Raw genomic sequence first — 22,938 nt, 5'->3', positions numbered from 1 at the left:
GAATTGTGTCTCTGGGGGAATTATGCCGAAAGTTGGAGAGTGTTGCTACACATGCAACCAATGCTACCATTGCTTTCGTGTTACAATTTGGAAAGTTAAGATTGTATCAAGACAAGAAACAAATGTTTAGTTATACAAGCAAAATATCGTTTTTTATAACTATACATAACTTTTAAGCCATTTCATTATTTAGGTGTTTGGAGCATTGGTAATTGTTACAGTTCTTCAATTAAGATGACAGATCCTGATCTCCCTGAAATAAATGCTTTTAAATACCGGTATATTTATAAAAACAAAAACTTTTACACTTTGCTTTTTAGTTTACTTTCATATTACTAAAATGCATCAATTTAATTTCCTTTACAGCTTACCAAAGGATGATGTGACTTTGTCATACACACACCCTAACCAATTGACCATTGTCAATTCTGTTTCTGTAAGAGATGATTTCTTTTTACATACCCCTCGCCGGATAATAAGTGAAATACTTGGTGCTTCTGAGGTATTTATTTCATTCTAAGACACATATTTCTTAAACAACATATGCTCTTCATTTTTTAAAAGTTTAGCAATGTTTAAATGATTAGGTTGAGAAAAGTGTGACTATGGCTACCATCATGTCGATCGACACTGAGTTTGGATGGTACTATATGTCATGCAAAGTATGCTAAAAAAAGGTGTTTCCTCTTGATATGAATTTGTTGAAAGAGCAATATCCTGGGAAGCCATTTGCTAAACAGTTATGGAAATGTGGCAAATGTAAGGATGATGTTGAAAGTGTCGTACCAGCGTAAGTTTGTACAAAAGTTTTAGTTATAAACAAATATTTTAACTATTTACGAAATATATTAATATTTATATATTCTCCTATGATAACTTAGGTTTATGCTGACTTTCCGTGTTATGGACAACACTGGCGAAACAAAGTTCTTAATCTTTGATAAGCTTGCCATGGAAGTTGTAAATCAAACAGCTACACAATTGACTGAATCTGTGGAAGAGGTACTTATTCAGTTTACTATCAACTCTATTATAGTCAATCTTACTATATATATTACAAAATTATATGTTTGCTAATCTGCGTGCAGATCCAAGACCCAGACGTGCTACCTCTTCCAATTAGTAACATTTGTGGGAAAACTTATCTGTTCAAACTATCTATTGAGAGTTCAAACATCGTTTTCAACAGTGACGTCTACAAAGTTACAAAGATTGTGACCCAAAGTGACATGGTCAAAGAATTCTCAGAAATATCCGAATTTTTGGTTTGATCCCTAAACTATTTATTCATATTACTACAACAATTTCATTGTCTTTTGATCATTGTTAACTTATTTATTTATAGACTACCCCTGATGTCAAGTCTGAAGAAATGGGGTTTATAACTCCCGATGAACAGGTATGCTATATTGTTATTAGATGCCTCTCATTAAGATTATATGTCTATAAATAACAGTATTTGTTCACACCTGTCAATTTAGGTTCCTAAGATGTTACTTGACAGTGGCGAAGATGATAATTCACCACAGTCAAAAAGGAAAAGCGAGGAGATGATTGATTTGGATGATCCTAATGGAGAGCAGTCTACTTCTAAGAAACCTTTCACTGTGGACATGAAGACTGGATCGAGTGAAGAAACGATTTCTCTGAAGCTTGTTAAGAAGGAGAAAGTTGATGACTGAAGTCTTCGTTTCTTTAACAAGATGCATTATCCTGCTTGCTTTGTTTCTTAGGATCTACTACAATATCTCATTGTTTATGTTTCGGTTATTTTGTTTCTTGCCCTTAGGATTTTTCATTTTCTGTTTTCAGATGTTCTGGAAATTTGTTATTTGGAAGTTTAATAAAAGCAGGAATTTTTAACTATATTATGTTTTACTATGTTAATTAATAAATGCTGAATTTTCATTTATCAGTATAAATAACAAAGCAAAATACCGTTTCATATAGGGATTGTTTGGACAATCAAGCCTAATATCAAAAGAAATTCTGCATGGCAATTAAACATTTACAATATTCATGCAAAATATATGGAGCCATTATTACTTTGGCAATACAGACATTTTTTTACACTAACGATTAGAGTTGTATCCTAAAACAACTCTATATTTAAATATAAAAATATATTTACATTTTACAATATTAGAAGAACAATCATACCTACCCTATTATGTCGTATATAGTTGCTAATTGGTGAATATTACACAACCAATTATAACCAAATCAACTTCACTTAATTCTGAAAATTTCCATGTTCAGATAAATTCTCAATTTATTTGTAATCTTAACAAATCTTCAGAATATTATAACTATCCTATTAAGATGCCTACTACTTCTCATTTCTTAATATTAAATATATCCTACTCATATATCGATTCTCTACATTCGCACAAATCTGAAGAAAAATGAAAAAGAACAAAAAATCGTCTTCTGCAATGGATAATGAACATGACATCTTAACCAAAAGACCGAAATTTGATTTCATCAACCCAGGTATAAAATTTATGGTTCATTCACTAATAAACTCAAATTTATACTCGGATTTTGATATTCTTAATTCAGTACAATTTATTACTTAAGAATTCATTTATAAATGGTCTATCTAAAAGTTTTATATCTATTTTTTGATTATTTACTAAACACAATGGACATAATCAAGTTATCCCTGCACGAGTACCATTACCAGTACCTATTTCAAATCCTGATGCTTTCGAAAATATATTGGGAGATATCAGTAATATTCAGAACATCCCGAGAACTTCAAGTACTCGAAAAAGGAATCAGTGTAGTTTGAGTACGTATTATATTTATTTCCAGTCGGCCAAGATGAAACAATTAAACAACTTATATTGCTCAACTATTTATGATTGTTTCGTAATTAGTTAATAAACATGGAGTGAAACCTTGAAGTTTTTATTATATACAGATCCCAATGGACAGAATGAAGTTACCCCTAAACGAAAAGCATTGCCAGTTCCAATTTCAATTCCTGGTGTTTTCTGAAATATATTGGGAGATATCAATAATACCCGAAATAACCCTAGTGCTTCAAGTTGTCTTAAAAGGAACCAACTTAGTCCAAGTACATAGTATATTTATTTTCATTGTAATCATATTATTCATTGACAACTGTATTATCTTGATATTTTGTTATTCTCCTATAACATCAGTAACAGGAAAAGAAAATTACACTGTCACACAAACATGTATTATTTAACCCTTCTTCTTTATGTTTTTGTTGTCCTGAATGAAACCACTTTTCTAACTGAAATATTTTCTTTATAATATCTAGCAAGCCCATTCACTCCATGTTATGGCTCAAATCAGCTTCTGCCAACTATATATATATTTCTTTTTATTATAATCAAGCTTTATATATATATTGATTCATTTAGTTTAATATCTTTTTAATCAATTTAAATTCTTATAAATATAACTACTTTGTTTCTTATTCATCTACAGAAAAATTAGACCAACCGATTGTTGGAAAATATGTTTTACCCGATAGAAACATAACAGATGTTCCAAAAAATCTCAATTTCTACGCTGGACCTTCAAGTTCAAGAAATGAAAATCTAGAATTGAGTTGTCCATCTAAAAGTTCTAGAAGTGCACGTACGTTTATATTTATTTTAATTCGCTTTCTCTTATACCATTCCCATTTTATATAATGAGTTTTTCTTTACTTGATCTACATCAACTAGCGAAACAAAGAGATGATCCTTCAAGATACAACACATGTAAAAGATAGAGTCTGCACGTATCCTTAATAACTTAGTTGTTATATCATGATTGTTTATATACTCGCCTAATTAAAGAGATTGCTTAATCACAATGGTGTCCTTCATATTATCAATTAATAGTTGTTTTGTTTTGGAACTCTGCTATGGAGAAAGCAATGCAACCATGTAATAAATCACCTAAAACTACTTCACAATCAGGTACAAGTATTCTATATGTTGCAATATTAGTGTATATTTATGATGTATATGACAGAGAAAATATGTTTTATCTTATCTACCATTTTGATAGTTTGGTTTACTAAAAATAGGCTATGTTACTTCATCGACGTCTGCTTTATCTAAAAACCAAGTAACAAATTCTGCAAGGAAAAGGAAAGGTAAAGTCATGTATAAGTTTATAGGGGAATTGTCTTAGAATTTAAATTAATATTGGACGTCTTAATAATTGTTAGTATTTCTTCAATATTTGTACAGATACATCCAATGATCATATTCCTCAATCACAAAGTTACCCGCTAAGTAACATTAGCAATTCCATTTTTGAGAATCAAAGATTGTCAAAGATTAATAGGAGACATGTTATGTTGAATAAGAGACATGCAAATATTCAAGCTTCAGGTATGTATATTCATGTTACTTTCCCAAATATTATTATTGTCGGGTATTGCAAGGTCTTCTATAGTCTATCGTCATTATGATTAAATTTTTTGATATCATTCACTTTCACGAACATGAATGTGTTGTCAGGAACTTCAACAATCGATGATCCAAGTGGTTTACAATCTACACTATCTTTAGAAGGTGTAGTAAGGAATTATACACCTTCAAATGATCGTGACGTCCTTGGATGTAGTACTGTTCAATCTCAAGTAGATATTGGACCTGTGATTCAGCCTAATGGTAACATAGTTTACTTTGTATGTATCAGCTTACTGTTTTACTGATATATAATAAATTAAAATTCGTCATGTTATAGGTTATCACGATGATGACGACCCTGTTTATCAATGTACCCACTGCTCGGTCCGTATGTGGTTTAACGAGAGGATCAGCAAGAAAAAAAGATGAAGACATACATTTTCACGCTGTGTTGTATGCAAGGAAAAGTAAAGCTCCCCATGTTACAACAACCTCCTCCTCTACTGTTACATCTCTTGACAAGTGATGATGAGATTTGTCGTCATTTCTGTGAAAACATCAGAGCATATAACATGATGTTTTCTTTTACCTCTATAGGAGGTAAAATAAATCATGATATAAACAAAGGTAAGGGACCACATGTTTTTCAGCTACATGGTGAAAACTACCATCTTATTGGTAGTTTGATGCCTAATGCAAATGAAACACCCAAGTTCTTACAGCTTTATATTCACGATACGATTAATGAGATTCATAACAGAGAACTTTCATTAAGGTACATAATTATTTATTGATTGATTTAATTCTGAGTGTGTTTACTCTGACCGATTCTGAATATATTTTAATGTTTTCTTTTATAGCAAGAATGGAAAAATTGACAACAAGCTACGGCCTGAGTTAATTGAAGCTTTAATGAAGATGTTAAATCATTGCAATCCGTTGGTTAAAGCTTTTCGTTCTTACAAGGACAGGTACCAAAATGCAGATATTGAGGATACTGTCTGAATGGTTCTAATAGCCAAGAGAGATAAAGATGCTAGAACACATAACTTGCCAACTGCAACAGAAGTAGCTGCATTAATTCCTGGTGATTTCGAAGAAGGGTTAGACAAGAGAGACATTATGTTAGAAGCAAATGATGGAAGTCTTCGAAGAATCAGTGAATTATACGTCGGTTATCTAGCTCTGCAATATCCTCTGTTATTTCCTTATGCTGAATATGGCTATCAAGTTGGTATCGAAAATGGATTTTCACATAAAGAGGAAAGAAAAAGGAAAACTATCAGCATGAGAGAATGTTATTCATATCGAATTCAGGATAGGTTGATGGAATCTCAGGCAATAATTCTGTCTAAACAACTATACCAGCAATTTTTGGTCGACGTATTTACAATGATTGAAGCTAATAGATTACGATACTTCAGGGACAACCAAGTAAAACTCAGGTCTGAGAAGTTTGTAAATTTAGTGGAAGCGCACAATGAAGGCCAAAGTGATCTATCTAATATTGGAAAACGTATTTTGATTCCTGCATCTTTTACTGGTGGTTCTAGGTACATGAATAACAATTACTTGGATGCAATGGCTATTTGTAAATACTTCGGATTTCCCGATTTATTTATCACTTTTACTTGCAATCCAAACTGGCCAGAGATTGTTAGGTATTGCCAGAAACGAAATCTGAAACCTGAAGACAAGCTTGATATTTGTTGTCGTATATTCAAGATGAAGCTGGAATCCCTAATGACAGATTTGACTGAAAAAAAATTGTTCGGTGAAACTGTTTGTGGTATGTTTTAATATATCGAGTTTCTGTCATTTCATCTACAAAAACCATATATTTTACTCTACTGATTATGTATTATACTATGTTACAGGAATCTATACAATTGAATTCTAGAAGAGAGGACTTCCTCATGCTTATATTTTGATTTGGATAGCATCCAAATACAAATTTCCTACACCTGAGTCAATAGATAAAGTAATATCAGCTGAGATCCCTAATAAAAAAACTGATCCTGAGTTATATGAAATTGTGAAGCAGAACATGATACATGGTCCATGTGGTAATATAAATAAGAGTTCTCCATGCATGGTAAATGGAAGGTGCTCTAAGATGTTTCCAAAGAAATACTGTGATCGGACTGTTGTTGATAACATTGGTTTTCCACATTATAGGAGGAGACATACTGATGATTTTGTTGAGAAAAATGGTATCAGACTTGATAACAGTTGGGTGGTTCCATATAACAGGAAGTTATCTTTGCGTTATAGAGCACATATCAATGTGGAGTGGTGTACAAAAGCTAGGTCAATCAAGTACTTATTCAAATACATCCACAAAGGTCTTGATAGAGTTCTAGCTACTATCGAGAATAATGCCAAAGATATTGGTGAGTTTGGGAACGAGGATGGTGACAACGCATCTGAAGTTACTAAAGATGAGATTAAAGAGTATTTTGAATGCAGGTATTTATTGTTTATCAAACTTACAATTATAACAATTCAACACTTCTATTGTTGTTTTCCTCTTATGTTAGATTATTTCTAATTTGCTTAATTTATCAACAGATATGTATCTGCTTGCGAAGCAGCTTGGCGTATACTTGCATTTGCAATACATTATAGAAGTTTGCCTGTGGAAAAATTATATTTCCTTCTCCTGGGGAGCAACCATGCGTGTATGGTGATGATGACCCTGTAGAAACAGTTCTTAATCGCCGATTAGTTCAGAGTTCATTGTTACTTGCTTTCTTTGAAGCTTGCGCAAAATACCCTGAAATATCGAATAATCTAACCTATGCAGAATTCCCATTAATGTTTATATACGACAGAAAAGAGGTTGAGTGGAGGCCAAGACAAAAGGGTATGACTATAGGGAGACTAACATATGTTCCTGTAGCATGTGGTCTGCTTTACTATTTACGTGTATTGCTAAACATGATCCAATGTCCAACCAGTTTTGATTTTTTGAAAACGGTTGACAATGTTTTATATCCTACATTCAAGGATGCATGTTATGCTTTGGGTTTGCAAGATGATAACACTGAATACATAAAAGCTTTGAAAGAAGCAAGCATTTGGGGATCAGGATCTTTTCTAAGGAAACTGTTTGCTGTTATGCTCATTACGGATAGTATTCTTAATCCATGTGGAGTTTGGAATGAGACTTGGCAACTTCTTTCAGATGATATCATACATCGACGAAGGAGACTAGAAAACAGAGAAGGTATTTTCCTTTACTATTTGGAACAAAATACATGTAGGACATTACCATTGTGTTATATTTTATTAATTGTTTCCATCATTTGTTGTAGATTTAACTCTTTCTGAAGACCAGCTCAAAAATTATACATTGGATGCAATTAAGATAATTATGCATAGCAATGGAAGTTCTTTGGCTTTTTTTGATGGTATGCCTCTTTCATCTGATGTTTATCATAATGCTTCCATTAATCGATTGTTATTTGATGAAAGGAATTATGATAAGGATGAGATGTCTGCTATCCATAATAAGATGCTTTCTGGTTTAACTGAAGAGCAGATGAAAGTATACTCAGAGATAATGGAAGCTATTACATTAGATCAAGGTGATGTTTTTTTCCTATATGGATTTGGTGGAACAGGAAAAACACATTTCTGGAAAATTTTGTCTGCTGCCATTCGATCTAAAGGACAAATTGTATTAAACATGGCCAGTAGTGGTATAGCTGCTCTGTTATTGCCTGATGGAAGAACAGCTCATTCACGATTTGGAATTCCTATAAATCCAGATGAGCTATCTACTTGCAATATGCATCCAGGATCAGATTTAGCTGCATTAGTGGCTGAGGCCTCACTAATCATTTGGGATGAAGCTCCTATAATGAGTAAATTTTGTTTTGAGAGTTTGGATCGGAGTATGCGTGATGTTATACCTAGGCATGAAGATAAACCTTTTGGTGGAAAGGTTGTTATTTTTGGTGGTGATTTCCGACAAGTCTTGCCTGTTATAACTGGTGGTGGAAGAGAAGATATCACAAGGGCATCTCTATGTTCCTCTTATCTATGGGACAAATATTAAGTTTTGAAACTAACCAAAAACATGCGTTTATTGGCAGACATTGATGCAAGTGTTGCAGAGGAAATCAAATCTTTTTCTGAATGGATACTTCGGGTAGGCGATGGTAAGGTTAATCTACCAAATACAGGGGAAGTCATGATTGATATGCCCGAGGAACTTTTGATAACAGAGTGCAATGAGCCGATTAAGGCTATTGTTGAATCTGTTTATGGATTAGGATTTGAAGACCAAACCGATCCTAACTTTTTCCAGGAAAGAGCAATTTTATGTCCAACTAATGATGATGTATGATTATGATGTCTGTTCTTCGAGGTATAATCTATATACATAATCGTTATTTGTATTTTTTGGTTTAGTATGTAGTACTATGATTTTAATAATTTCTTATTAAAATTGCTTCTCTCTGTAAACAGGTGAAGAGAGAGTCTATCTAAGTTCAGATTCTATAGATCCATCAGATACTTCGAATCATGACAGTACTGTTTATACTCCAAACTTTTTGAATAACATAAAGATTTCTGGTTTGGCTAATCATTTTATAAAGTTGAGGGTATAGGAGCACCTGTCATGTTGCTAAGGAATATTGATCCCAACAGTGGGTTACGCAATGGAACCAGACTTCAAGTGACTCAGCTAGCTAATCATATCATTGAAGCAATTGTGTTAACAGGGCATACACTCAGTCAGAAAGTCTATATACCTAGATTGTCTGTTTCACCTCCTGAAGGCAAATTCCCATTCAGAATGAGACGGAGACAATTCCCACTGATGGTATCATTTGCTATGACCATCAATAAAAGTCAGGGACAACACTCTCAAGTGTTGGTTTATATTTGCCTAGACCTGTTTTTTCACATGGTCAGTTGTATGTTGCTCTATCCTGAGTTAAGTCTAAAGCAGGGTCAAAGGTTCTCATTGTCGAAAAAGAATGTAACTCACAGAAACAGACCATGAATGTCGTTCCAGAAGCTTATAAAGTAGAACTATTTGGTAAGTTACTAATTTTTATCTTCTTTATATTTTTTAATTATATATGACGAATTTTAAAAAAATCTATTATTGTTTTGTCATGTTCAGGAAATTTTGCAACCAACTCTTCCTTGGAAGCACTAATCATTCTACATTTTTTACCTTTTACGTATTTCTACCTTCTTTCACACAATTGTAATTCGGATACTATGATATTTTTTGTAATATATTTTTCCCAAATAATGGAAATGACCTTTTTATGTATTACATGATAAAATCATTAAGAACTTAGTGATTTTATATATATACTGAATGATTGATATATTCTCTGAGATTTTAAATAAAATATGCTATGAAAGTTTGTATAGATACTGAATGATTGATATAGTATCCATATATATATATATATGATCTTTGTTATTATAATTTCAGAGAATAGTACATGACATTTTATTACGTATTTTTGTATTTAAGATAATCAAGATTTACAAATATTTGGTTGATTCATAATCTTTCAGTTACCTAATATATTTCTTATTAGTTAAGTTAATATCAATAAAACCCTAAAACGTGAAATCCTTTCCTATTCATATATATATAGTTATCTTTTACATATAGACTCTCATTCTCTAAATCAGACTTCAAGAGAAAACAAAATGTCTCTTCTTATTGACAAAATTCCTGATTGATCAGTCTACCACAGAATAGACTGTGCATCTTAAACTAATTAAGAAGTGGAAGCAGTACACTCGACATCAAGAGACTACTCTTGATATGAATATGATAGATATCGAGGTAAAAATATGATATCTATCATAGAATCTACTTATATATTTTGTTAACCGAATGCCTAATAACTGATTTTTATGTTCTCTGTCAGGGTAATAAGATTCAGGACAGAGTTACAAAGAAATTCATTAAGAAGTATGATTGTTTACTGATTGAGGGATCATGGTCTGAAATCGATGATTTTGCTGTAATTCAAATACAATCGTGTAACACCGTTCGATCATACAACAAAATGATTCAATTCATCATCTCTACCACGGTTAAACCACTTCATCATTTTGAGGGTGCGTATGTTACATATATCATCATATTTTTAAATCTCATTATGAACAATTATTGAATTTTATGATCGTTTTTTTATGTCGAAAATTTATAGTCAGTAGGACATGTTTCAATGGTAGGAGGTGCACCCTATATTATTAATTTAAATAGGTAATCCTGATTCTCTTGCGTTTTATTTATATCAGAACTGATGAATTCACATACTACAGTAAAACCTCTATAAATTAATACTCGATAAATTAATAATCACTATAAATTAATAAATTTTTCTGCTCTCGAGTCGAGCCAGTGTAAAAATCCATCAAATTCGATAAGATAATAAAATAATAATTTTTTTGAAACCCCTATGTAAATATATGGTCCTAACATAAACATAAATGAATAATTATATAAATTAATGTATATATATAGATTTTTTTTTTTTTGTCGTCCAATTCGATTATATCGAACGCCCAAAGGCAAGTTACAGCAATTACAAAAGCCCAAGATACAAAAATAAGCCCAAATAATATCCAAAACCTATGAGATAAGGTTTGAGTATTAAACAACACGTGGAATACACGTGGAACTCTTGGGTTGAATGTTGACTGCCGGTGAGAAGATGCCGCCGATCTCATCGCCGTTCAGAGCTTCGCCTAACAGCCGATATCCGAAGAGTCTTCTGAATAAACTCCAATCGGATTCACATCCTCCTTTTAACTGCTGCTCCTTTGCCAAATTCTTTCTTCTCCATTAAAATCCAGCGATTGTTAATGTTGAAAAATTAACTTCATCATTATTCTCCACCACCGACCATCTTTATCTCAAAACCCATCCCTTTACCTTGAAGGCGAACATAGGGATTCAGGGAAGAACTATCTTCCAGTCAAGAGAGGATGATACTAACATTTGATGAAGTGAAATCACAACTCCCACCAATGGATCTGAAGCACCGCCTCATTTATAAGAGGAACCAAACATCGGAGAAGATAGGGCAAAAAAAATCCGATCATGTCGGAATTTTGTACCGGTCTTTGCCGGAAATTATTATCCGATAACAGAAACAAAAGATCCGAACAAACGCCGGAAAAACTAGAAACAAAACAAAACTATTTTACACAGATCCGGACTTGCCGGAATTTATTTTCCGAGAAGCATTTACAGCACGGTACCGACGTCGGATTAACGCGGCACCGGCCAAAAAGAAAACGAAGAACACGAAAGAAAAGTTTCAGAAAGAGTAGAAAACCGGTTGTCTTTAAATTACCTTCTTATGTATATATATAGATAAAATATAATATACTAAAATATGTTTAATGTGTTCTTCATTTTTATTTGAAATTTTATATAAAATCACCTCTTTATTTATTTACATTAATAGCTTATAATATTGTTTTCTTTATCTCCATTCAAAATTTGTGAAAAAAAATTTAGATATGATAATTGATTTTTTAACGCATAATTATTTTAAAATATATTATGGTATTATCTTCAATTTCAGCACCAACATTAAGAATAATAACCATAACCTTTTAATAAATTTTGTAGTAATAAACATTTATATTCTTATATAGATCAGTCCACAGTTAACAAATATAATAACAAATATAAACAACTATTCTATTGCGATTGCTATGATTAGTAATCATAATTTTCAAATTTTATATGTCATTTTATAAGCATATGAGTTTAGATTCTTAAATATAACATCATCTGAAAAAAAAAATTAAGAAGAAGGTTGGTGAAAAATAAGTTTCCTCTATAAATTAATAATTATTAATTTATAGATAAATTAATATCACGATAACTTAATAAAATTTTGTGGTCCTAACATTATTAATTTATAGAGATTTTACTGTATTAAGAATTTTATGTTTTTTGATATTAACAATATATGTTTGTTGAACTATGCATAATTATAAATAAGCCCATGCATGCAGCATGAATAAGACGTTTATTTCAAAATAATTTAGCAGATACATATCAAATTAGATTATCTGTTAGAATTTAATTTTATTTGTATTATTTAAGATATTTGTTCCATCGACCTTTATGATATTATTTATTTTGTCTACCTCAATAATAGTTGGTTTTATTTCAGTAAAAGTTATCATATAATAACTTTTAAAGTGAAAAATTATTCAGACAAATATTATGTAAATTTTCCAAGTTGATGTTTCTGAATTAACAAATTAATGAATTAGAAGACAAAACATATAAAAATAAGGGAGAGTTTCAGATTTAACCCATATTTCAAAGTCAAACACAAAACTAACCTCTTTTTTTTCTCTCTCCAACTTTTGTTATTTTCTCACAATTTTATCCTTCCCACTTAAACTATTATCGAAAATGCCATTATACATCTAATAAATCGATTTTTCTTTAATTGGCTAAAATCTTCTTGGACCTTCTAAAGACTTTTTAATTACGAGAATGCCATCGTCTTCAATACCTTCAACCACCATGAACAACCATGAAAATGAAATAAATGCTTATCAACCTGTTTTATAGCTGTAATAAAACAAATATCTAAGCTCATTCACTCATAACCTTGCTCATTCTATCATAATTTCTTCTCCAAAACATCTGGGCATAGTTGCAATGCTTCGCGCCATCCTTTTGCGGTGAATTCTGGTTTACTCGACACCTGGGTTGTTTAATTTCAGTGAAATCCTAAGTTCTGGGTATATAAGAGAAACTTAGGGGAGCTCAATTTTGTCAAAGGTAATCCTCGCACTTCAATTTCTCCACATTTCAGTTTTTATATCGCGAAAGTAGACTTCTCGTGAACTATACTGAAGTCTATGAGTCAACATAAGGTTATTTTTGCAATTGACTTTTAAAAAGTAGACTTCTTTAAACCTCACGAGAAGTCTACTCGATATCCTTTGAAAACAAAAAAAAACTCATAGTAGATTTCATCTGACGGCTTAAGAAGTCTACGAAAGAAAAGAGGTTATTTTTGTAGTTGACTGTATTTTGACTTTTTACTGTAGACTTCTAACTGAAGTCTACTGTTTACGTCTGCACACGAAGTCTACATTTAAGTTACTTTTGTAGTTTGACTAAAAAACGTATAGGTCATTTTTGTGTTTGACTTATGTTTTTCAAAAATAAAAAAATTTTAAAAATTTCAAAAAGCTTCAGTAGACTTCACAAAGAAGTCTACAAACTGTAGACTTCTCAGTGAAGTCTACCTATTGTGTTCGGTCAAACTTAGAAGGAATATTTTTTTTGAGTAGACTTCATTGTGAAGTCTACTAAAAAAAATCATTTGCAAAAGTAACCTATTTTGTTCCGTAGACTTCTATTTAAAAAGTAGACTTCAAACGTAGACTGCCAGAGAAGTTTACTCTTACATGAAGTCTACAATAGAAGTCTACTGTGTTAGTCAATGCGGTGGTCAAATGCAAAAGTAACCTTTTTTGCCTGAAGTCTACACCTGAAGTCTACTGAAGGGAAAGTCAACGGAATGGTCAATTGCAAAAATAACCTTTTTTTTAGTAGACTTCAGTAGTAGACTTCTCAATGAAAAAGTAGACTTCTCCTCCAGTCTACATTCGAAGTCTAAATAAGAAGTTTACTTTCCTATGTTTTTTTTTAAAACGCGTTTTAAGCAAATGTATAAAATATTTTTCAAACTTTTTGGTTCAGAATTGCCTCTTATTAGGTGATTGAGCTACCCATTGAATTTTATCTCATTTCATTGGATATTCATGGTGGAATCAGAAGTTTCAATTTTTAAGATACTTAGCTTATAAAAGTAGACTTCGTAGTGAAGTCTACGTTCTAAGTCTGCACTAGAAGTCTACGTTTAGACGTTTTTGTAAAAACGCCATTTAAGCAAATCTATAAAAAAAAATTTCAAATTTTTTTGTTTACAATTGTTTATTAATTAGTGATTGAACTACCTAGGGTTTTTTATTCCGTTTCATTGAATATGTCTTGTTGAATCAGAATTTTCGATTTTTAAGGTACTCAGCTTATCAAAATAGACTTCATCGTGAAGTCTACTTTGATACAAAAAGTCTCTATGCAGTGTTTGCTAATACGGTTTATATGGTTATTTTTCAGAGGATGGCTCAAATTCCAGTTGTGTACGGTGAGTGGAAGTTTAAGGAGAATTCATGGCATTTTGTTGTTGACATTGGCAAAGGTGGAAGAATGTGGTTTTTGAACGATGGTTGCACCTTTGGGCAGCTTACTGAAATGGCGCGAGATGATTATAACTTGGGCAAGAGGACTGAGATCATCGAGTTAACCTACGCACTACCAGTCTCAATGTTGCAAAATATGGCTCCAGATACACCTCCAATGCATGTCACCAATGATAGACAAGTTTCAAGCTTGATTGCGTTAAGCAGAGTACATTTGTTACACCTTTGTGTGTCCTGTCGAGTGGAGATGGATACTGAGGAGAACCAGGAACGATCAGATGAAGAGTTTGGTGAAGATGTTGAGGAAAATTCAGAACATTCAACCGATGATGAGGCAGACAGTTCTGATGTGAACGACGATGGAGAAGATGTCGACGATGCAGCTTACTCTGACGGAGAAGATTACAGTGTCTACGGAAAAGTGAAAGATGAAGATGATGATGAAGATGAAGTCTGTATTGAAAAGGTCAGAACCCGATATGGTGAAACAGGGAGCACGCCCATGTCATGGTCTGATAATATATATGTTGGGGCAAGTTTCTCTACAAAAGAGAAGCTGTTATCAGAGGTTAGACTGACTGCCATAATGTTAAAATTTGCTTTTAAAACACAGAAGTCTACCAAGAACCTGTTTGTGGCTAAATGTCGAGTGGAAGGATGTGCATGGATGGTTAGAGCGAGCGTGAAGAATGATGCATCCACTTTTTGGGTGACAAAATATGTGAAAGACCACACATGTTCAATAGCCCATCGAATGGCTCACCGTGGGAAGTCTACTCCTAAGTATATTGGCCAGCTGTTTATAAGCTATTTCGGCATAATTGATGGACTTACACCAGAACATGTCAGGGTTTCAATGAAGCATATGTTTGGCATCAGGATGGATTACACTACCTCTTACAGATCTTTGATATATGCCCAACAATTGGTCAGAGGAACAGCTGAAGATGGATATGCGAGTCTCCCAGCTTACCTACATTCAGTGAACAAAGCCAATCCGGGAACTGTATCAGCTCTTCATGTAGATTCGAATAACAAATTCAAATATCTATTTCTCGCATTTGGAGCATCGATTGCTGGTTTCCAGTACATGAGAAGAGTTATTGTGGTTGATGGCTGTCATCTAACAGGGAAATACGAGGGTACTTTGTTGGTTGCCACCGCACAAGATGGAAACTTTCAGATTTTTCCTTTGGCCTTTGGAATTGTTGATGGTGAAGATGATGCTTCATGGGAATGGTTTTTTTCTAAACTGCGTGAATGTGTCTCAGATGGTTATCCTTTGGTGATAGTTTCTGACAGACATATTTCTATTAAGAAAGCTTGTGAAACTATTTTCCCATGGGCAAAACGAGGGATCTGCTACTACCATCTACAACATAACATAGTAACAAAGTTTAGGGGGAAGCAGCTGTTGTACTTGGTTAAACGTGTGGCTTATGCTTACAACCTCTATGACTACAACCGGTACATGGCGGAGCTGAGACAGATCAAGCCTGACCTTGCTGACTATTTGGAAGAAGCCGATGTCTCTCTTTGGTCCCGAGTTCATTTTGTTGGAGACATATACAATATTAAGACTAGCAATGTCGCAGAGTCTATAAATGCTGCACTTAAGAAGGCCCGAGGATATCCCATTTCATTCCTCTTGGATTTCATACGAGAAGCTTGGTCGGTGGTTTTTAAAACGCAGAGAGGATGCTTTGAGTCTCACAACACATAATACTCGGGGAGTGGAGTATTTGCTGGCGATTCGTGGACATTATGCAGATGCAATGGAGGTGGACCGAATTGACACTTGGAGATACTATGTGAAAGGAGGAACCAGGAATTGTATTATTGATTTGGAACATGGAATGTGTGAATGTGGTGTGTTTTATATCGAGAAGATCCCATGTTCACATGCTATTGCAGCTGCATTAGCCGGTGGTGTAGCTGTGGATTCCCTTGTATGTCCGACTTACTAAAAAAACTACTTGTTTGCCGCATACTCTGCCAACATATATCCCCAAATTTCAGAGGTCCAAGGAGGACCAACATCAATATGTCTGCCACCAGACATTCGCCGTGCACCAGGCAGACGGAAGAAGTCTCGGTGGCAATCATGGCTAGAAATTGCTAGGAGGAAAAGCAAGAAGCCAAGGAAGCTGCACAAAGTATACAGCTGCTCCCAATGCAAGCAACCTGGTCATACCCTACCGATTTGATAAAGTTCATTAGAGTGGTATGCTTCGTCCTGACACCGGTTTGATCAAAAGGATCATATCCACGGGCACGGCCAGAGTGAGATGCCGACGATGGAATGATGGCCTTTGCGGTGCTGTTTCCTAAGAAGGGACTCTTCTGTGTCGCAGCCAGCTGGCGGTGTCTGGCACTCGTTGCTCGGGCAACTAGCTGAGCCGCTTCTCTGGCTTTGGCATTTTTGGCAAGTGCAACCGCGTCGAAGTCAACATCACACGTCTTTGGGTCAATTTCACAAATACTAGGCTCTGGGGCCTCTTCTTCATTCACGGCAGCCTTCTTTCCTTTTGCATCCCCGGGGGCGTTAACACTCTCACACGCACCAACGTTGACATTAGCTTTCATCGGAGCATCATCTTTCTCTGAATTACTCTGCAGTTTATTGTCAGAAACATGCATGAATATACAAATGAGTACACCAATGCTATAATTTAGTAACATGTTTTATCATAGTCTGAAAATTGTAAACAACAAGTTTTGAAAACATAAGTAAATAATCTCACATGGTACATAACAGTAGTAAACATGTTCGAATTCAAATGACATTAGTATTAAGTGTTCCTAACTTTGTGTGATCTTGTTTGCATGTAATGTTTTCGTATAGGCGGAGGGTTTTTGGAACTAATCCCTTCATGCTTCTTGGATCCAGTGCCCTGCTGCTGGGTTGGCTCTTCCTCAGTGTGCTTCGCCGACCCTGTAGTCAACTCTTCTACCGCACGCTCTACAGATTCAACCTTCTCGGTGAGAAGTTTGATCTGCTTTTCACAGCTACCAAGACCATTCAGCATCTTGGTTGAAAAGCTTTTGAAGCATTGGTCGAAGTGCGCTTTCATAGTAGCGACAACTCCGACCCCTTCATCACCAATGAATGATGCGGCAGATGCAGAGGCTGTGCGGGATCTCTTGCGACTTGATTCATCTGAGGGAAGGCTCCTCTTTCCGGCTTCTGACTTGACGATGTGTGCACCCAAAACACCTTCCAAAGGCCAATGGTTTTTTGAGAACTTGAAATTGGGGTCATGGAGTGCATTGACAATCTTGACAATATCTGGATCCTGTTCGTCATCATCCCACACGGGAAACATATCTGCCAAGTCCTTAGCCACGCAGGACTGTATGCGAGCCTGGAAAAACACAATTAATAAATGGATTTAGAGCCATATGAAGCCTCGGAAAACTACGTATGAAGTCTACTCCTGAAGTCTAACATAGAAGTCTACTCCTGAAGTCTAACACAGAAGTCTACTCCTGAATGTCACACACTATTAATGACACATATAGAAGTCTACACATGAAGTCTACTTCTGAAGTCTACATTGAAAACTCATTACTACATAGAAGTCTACTACACTAATACAGTACTACATAGAAGTCTAACACAGAAGTCTACTCCTGAATGTCACACACTATTAATGACACATATAGAAGTCTACACATGAAGTCTACTTCTGAAGTCTACATTGAAAACTCATTACTATATAGAAGTCTACTACACTAATACAGTACCTGTTTTAGCATGTTGGCTTTGACGTTCTTTCGTCCTCTGGATCCTTTGTAAGCCAGCAAAAGAGGTTCTTCAGTAACATTTGGAAATGGTTCACCAAATTCAGCAGCAAAATCCGGTAGAGCAGAGTAAACCCACAGTTGAAGAGCTTGCACAAATCCTTCTATATGAATGTTTTTGCTGAGATCTTTCTCCTTAACAGAATTGATCAAATGCTGAAAAGCAATTCTTCCCCATGGAAACTCCTTAAAACCTTCGAGATCCATCACTAGTCTGGCATGGTTGACATTTGTGGATGAGCCGGGTCTCATTGCCACTATGAAACCAGCGTAGATCCCAAGATAACCCAACCGCAGCCTATCATCACGAGACCATGATGAGCAGTTGGAACAGGCTTCGATAATTTCGGTAGTGCTTAGGCCCGACTCGGCATCGACCCCCATTAGCTCCCAAAATGCACGCGTGTCATCTTCAAGCGCAAGATCAGTTAAAGCCAAGTCATCCACGTACTCGCAGTTGAGTCCGGTGATCTCCTCAAACTCATGCAATGAAAACTGAATTGGAGTGGTACCAATGAGGCTCCATATCTCGTACCTATGCTTGCAAACTATCTGAAAGGTCAGCATGTGGTGCACCAGCCTAGAAGCCCAACCAAAATCCAACTCGTGGAACTTTAAAAAGACACCCAACGGTGACTCGTAAATCTCATCCTCCTCTAGAGCTGACTTTAGTGCAGGGACCAGCCTATAATCATCAGCGTAATAGCCGATGCTTTTATCCGGGACTGGCTCAAACCCTTTGGTGTAAAGTCTTCTGGGGAATTCAGAGGCCATTATCTAACAAAGATTCCTGCATCAACGGTAACAAAGCTCTAATGAGAAAAACTAGTAACAGTTTGAAACTATACCCGAATAAAGTCTACATTTTCAAAATGAAGTCTACTTTATCAAAATGAAGTCAACTTTCCCAAAATGAAGTCTACTTTCCCAAAATGAAGTCTACTTTCCCAATATGTGAAGTCTACTTTCAGTAAAAGAAGTCTACTTTCACAAAAAGAAGTCTACTTTCACTAAATGAAGTCAACTTTTCCAAAATGAAGTCTACTTTCCCAAAATGAAGTTTACTTTCCCAATATGTGAAGTCTACTTTCAGTAAAAGAAGTCTACTTTCACAAAAAGAAGTCTACTTTCACTAAATGAAGTCTACTTTCACAAAATGAAGTCTACTTTCACAAAATGAAGTCTACTTTCACAAAATGAAGTCTACTTTCACATTCTAAGTACAATCCGAGTCGCGAAGTCTACTGAAGCCAACCGAAGCAATCTTAACATTAAAAAAACAGTATATGAAGCAATCAAAACATCATAAATACTACATATGAAGTCTACAGAACCCAACCGAAGCAATCAATACATGATAAATACTGTATATGAAGTCAATCTACAAAGTTTAGAGTGTTACCGCCTTTATTAGATGCAGCTGGGGCCGAGAAAATACAACCAGATCTGGTAAAAAAACCTAAGTCAAACCCGACGGAACAAAAATTACAGGAAGATAGAAGAAATTTAAGAATTGCTAAGTATATAACTTCGGAACAACATCTACTAACCGTTTTGAGGCAGGAAATTACTTTAACCTCCAACGGCGAAAGCAAATCTGCAAAAAAAAAAAAACCCCTAATTTCAGATCTGGAAAATGGGGGTTTAGAAAACGGAACGGTGATGAATACGGAGGAGTAGGGAAGCATGGGGGTGTGGTTGGAGAAAGAAAACTTGCCTGAACGAGTTTATCGGCGGCAGTTCTGAATGTCGACGGCGCCGGAGCAGAGAAACAGAAATCGCCTTCGAGTTTTTTTTTTTTACACGAACTTTTCGACGGTTTTTTTTTTTAACGGGATCTGTCATTCGTATATATAGTCTGGTAATTCCGTACGGTTCGGGTAAGTTTTTTCCGGTTAAAGTTGCTAATTTTCCAGGGTCTAGGTTAATTTACCCGGTTAAGGGCAGTTTCTCTTGGTTAAGGGAAGTTATTCCCGGTTTAATCTCGGTTAAATGTCCGTTAGGTTAATTTTTACGGTTTAGTAGACTTCAATATCGAAGTCTACAACTTTTAAAACCTAAATAATAAATTTACTTCTACTTAATTTAAAAACATACATTTCCATTTACCAATGTGAAAAAATATTTTTTTTGCATTTGGGTTATGATTACGGAATTTATGATGGTAAATTTCATACCAAAATAATTTTTTATAAATTTTTAAATTAAATTTACAGATTTAATTACTTAGTAGACTTCATTTGATAGTAGACTTCAGTTTTACTTTAATAGACTTCGTCAGGGAGAAAACGGTAATTAGGACATCCGTTTTTTGTTTACACATACAGGATTAAATGGTTTTTTCACTACCCCTGTAGGTTATATCTGTCAAATGTTTTTTCAGGGGTCTACTTTTGTATTCAAAATCAAGTTTTGGGTTATTTTTAGCAAAAACCCCTAAAAATAATAAGTATTTAATATTAAAACACCATACTACATACAGATCAATGTAACTGTCGTTAATTAAAAACATCATCTATATGAAGAACACATTTTGGTAAATAAATATTTACCTAAATATATGTATGAATCAACTAAAGTAATTTTTTTATGGAAATATATGTATGAATTAACTCGCCTAATTATTTAGATGTATTTTTTATGGAAATATATGTATCATTTTTGTTTTTGATATATTTTATATCCTTATTGCCTATGATAAAAAAATTTCACTATATTCAATACATCTCATGATAATTAGTTTGACTAATATGAGTTTGCCTAAATATATTCAATTTCAGAAAAACTGCATATTTAGCAGAAACAATGCAGTTGATTGACGGATGCATATACATTTTTTTCAAAATGAATGAATCTTTCAAAAAAGTAAATTGCATAACTTTATTGGTTACATAATCGGTTTCCAATCCCTTTAACGTGTAGGGTTTTATTTATCAATTTAATTATTATATATCCTACCAAATTAGATATCCTTGCCGTTTAACTTTTGTAACATCCATTTTATTAAATTGTTTTACTCTCTTTTAAACACAAATTTACACAGTAAGGTAATGGCTACTTATGACTACATCAACGATTTGCATCTCTATAGAACAAGTTGGAGCCTCAGAGTTAAGGTACTGAATAAATAGATCGACCAGGGAACTCCTAATCGTGATTCTTTACAGATGATGCTCATGGATGAAGAGGTTTGTTAACTATAATAATTTCAAATTTCTTATATTGTTTATTTTGGAACATAAAATTTTTCTATACAGGATGATATGGTTCAAGCATATTTGTATCATGCCGGTTTGATAAAGTTATATGATAGAGAAATTAACGAAGGTGACTGGAAGACTATCACAGATTTTGTAGTCTTTGAGGATCCATTACCAGAACCAAATTCTCCAATCGGTTGGGCTATACAGTTATTGGAAAATACAACCATAACTGATACTGAACCAAGGGAAGGGGAATCTGGAAAGGGCTTCTATTCTTTCTCAGAAATCCTTAAAGGTAAAACCGATACTGAATTCCCTGTTGGTAAACATTCTAACTTTTATTTCAAATTTAATATTTATTGAAATAGGTGAATAATATTTAGGTTGCATGGAACTGATTAGGTCCTTTTATACATATATATATATATATATAGAGATCTGTTGGGGTTTGTTATTAGTATTGAAGAACTAAAGGTTGTAAAAGATCAAACTTGCCCGAATAGGCATAACAAAATGACTACTTCTATCACTTTCACAATGAAGGATCACAAGTAAGCATTGCTCATTATGTTGTTTTTTATAGTTTAAGTTTTTTGTCATATGAATATTAAAGACTTCATATTTTTCGTGTAGTGATATGCAGATTCAGTGCAATGCCATAGGACAATTAGCTGTTGATTTCAATATCAAAATATGGGATGTCAGACAAATTCCTGCTTTGTGTCTTCAAACTGATTGGAGTATCAAAAATTGATGGAGGTTTGTTTTACAGTACAACTTTTTATATCGTTTTTTTATAAATATGTTGACATGTTAATAAAATACATTCATTCATTTGCAGGTAATATATATCTCAAAGGCAGAGGTGGAATAACAGGATTTTAATTTCACCCTGAGTTAGAAGTAGCAGAATCCTTTTGTAAAATGTAATAATTTTTATTTTGTCAATTTTACTTTTTCACTAATTTGTTGACATAAATCATTAACTATTTTTTTATATATGTTATTTGTCTAACTAGGTTTTGGAATAATGAGAAGAAATCAAATAAGCCAAAGGAGCACTGAAGAATGATGCCGGGGCTACATCATCTTCGAAGAAGCAGAAGAAATGAAATACGTACTGATTATGTTTTGAACTTTCATGTGGGATGATAAACAAGATACAGTAAAACCTCTATAAATTAATAATGCCGGGACCATGATATTTTATTAATTTATAGAGATAATGTTTGTGTACTTAATTAATATATTATCTGTGTAGATGAACTGACTATCCATGAACATGAAAGCACTGGCTTCTCTCGCTTTCT

General features: G+C 34.0%; 3 protein-coding genes across 3 annotated transcripts in view; 2 read left to right on the top strand and 1 right to left on the bottom strand.

The window, feature by feature from the left end:
- LOC112083027 overlaps positions 1 to 1,682 on the top strand; it is a 2,512-nt gene extending 830 nt beyond the window's left edge. Inside the window, exons 4-9 of the mRNA XM_024150748.1 lie at positions 367 to 502; positions 588 to 643; positions 882 to 1,002; positions 1,089 to 1,232; positions 1,346 to 1,399; positions 1,482 to 1,682. Coding sequence (XP_024006516.1) covers positions 367 to 502; positions 588 to 643; positions 882 to 1,002; positions 1,089 to 1,232; positions 1,346 to 1,399; positions 1,482 to 1,682 — 712 coding nt within the window. The remainder of the gene's footprint in view (positions 1 to 366; positions 503 to 587; positions 644 to 881; positions 1,003 to 1,088; positions 1,233 to 1,345; positions 1,400 to 1,481) is intronic.
- A 12,859-nt stretch (positions 1,683 to 14,541) lies between these two features.
- LOC112083026 lies at positions 14,542 to 16,588 on the top strand. The gene is made up of 3 exons (XM_024150747.1): positions 14,542 to 15,763; positions 15,893 to 16,217; positions 16,315 to 16,588. Exons 1-3 carry the CDS (start codon positions 14,542 to 14,544, stop codon positions 16,586 to 16,588), a joined length of 1,821 nt encoding a protein of 606 aa, XP_024006515.1.
- A 151-nt stretch (positions 16,589 to 16,739) lies between these two features.
- Positions 16,740 to 19,199, bottom strand: LOC112083025. The gene is made up of 3 exons (XM_024150746.1): positions 18,369 to 19,199; positions 17,429 to 17,986; positions 16,740 to 17,234 (listed from the first exon to the last, which is right to left on the bottom strand). Exons 1-3 carry the CDS (start codon positions 19,197 to 19,199, stop codon positions 16,740 to 16,742), a joined length of 1,884 nt encoding a protein of 627 aa, XP_024006514.1.
- Positions 19,200 to 22,938: the final 3,739 nt, after the last annotated feature.

The sequence above is a fragment of the Eutrema salsugineum genome, unplaced genomic scaffold (genome assembly GCF_000478725.1).
Source record: "Eutrema salsugineum unplaced genomic scaffold, Eutsalg1_0 scaffold_7, whole genome shotgun sequence".
NCBI classification, from domain to species: Eukaryota; Viridiplantae; Streptophyta; class Magnoliopsida; order Brassicales; family Brassicaceae; genus Eutrema; species Eutrema salsugineum.
The sequence above is the reverse complement of the archived record's forward strand: the minus strand, read 5'-3'. Positions and strand labels throughout refer to the sequence as shown.

What these genes read in the sequence shown, in the direction of transcription:
- LOC112083026 (XM_024150747.1), top strand. Translation starts at nt 14,542, where the DNA reads ATGGCTCAAATTCCAGTTGTGTACGGTGAGTGGAAGTTTAAGGAGAAT. An exon ending in TCTAACAGGGAAATACGAGG is followed by an intron (nt 15,764 to 15,892) that starts GTACTTTGTTGG and finishes AATGTGTCTCAG; the next exon opens with ATGGTTATCCTTTGGTGATA. An exon ending in AAGACTAGCAATGTCGCAGA is followed by an intron (nt 16,218 to 16,314) that starts GTCTATAAATGC and finishes TTTAAAACGCAG; the next exon opens with AGAGGATGCTTTGAGTCTCA.
- LOC112083025 (XM_024150746.1), bottom strand. Translation starts at nt 19,199, where the DNA reads ATGGCCTCTGAATTCCCCAGAAGACTTTACACCAAAGGGTTTGAGCCA. An exon ending in AAGCCAACATGCTAAAACAG is followed by an intron (nt 17,987 to 18,368) that starts GTACTGTATTAG and finishes GTGTTTTTCCAG; the next exon opens with GCTCGCATACAGTCCTGCGT. An exon ending in TGCAAACAAGATCACACAAA is followed by an intron (nt 17,235 to 17,428) that starts GTTAGGAACACT and finishes AATAAACTGCAG; the next exon opens with AGTAATTCAGAGAAAGATGA.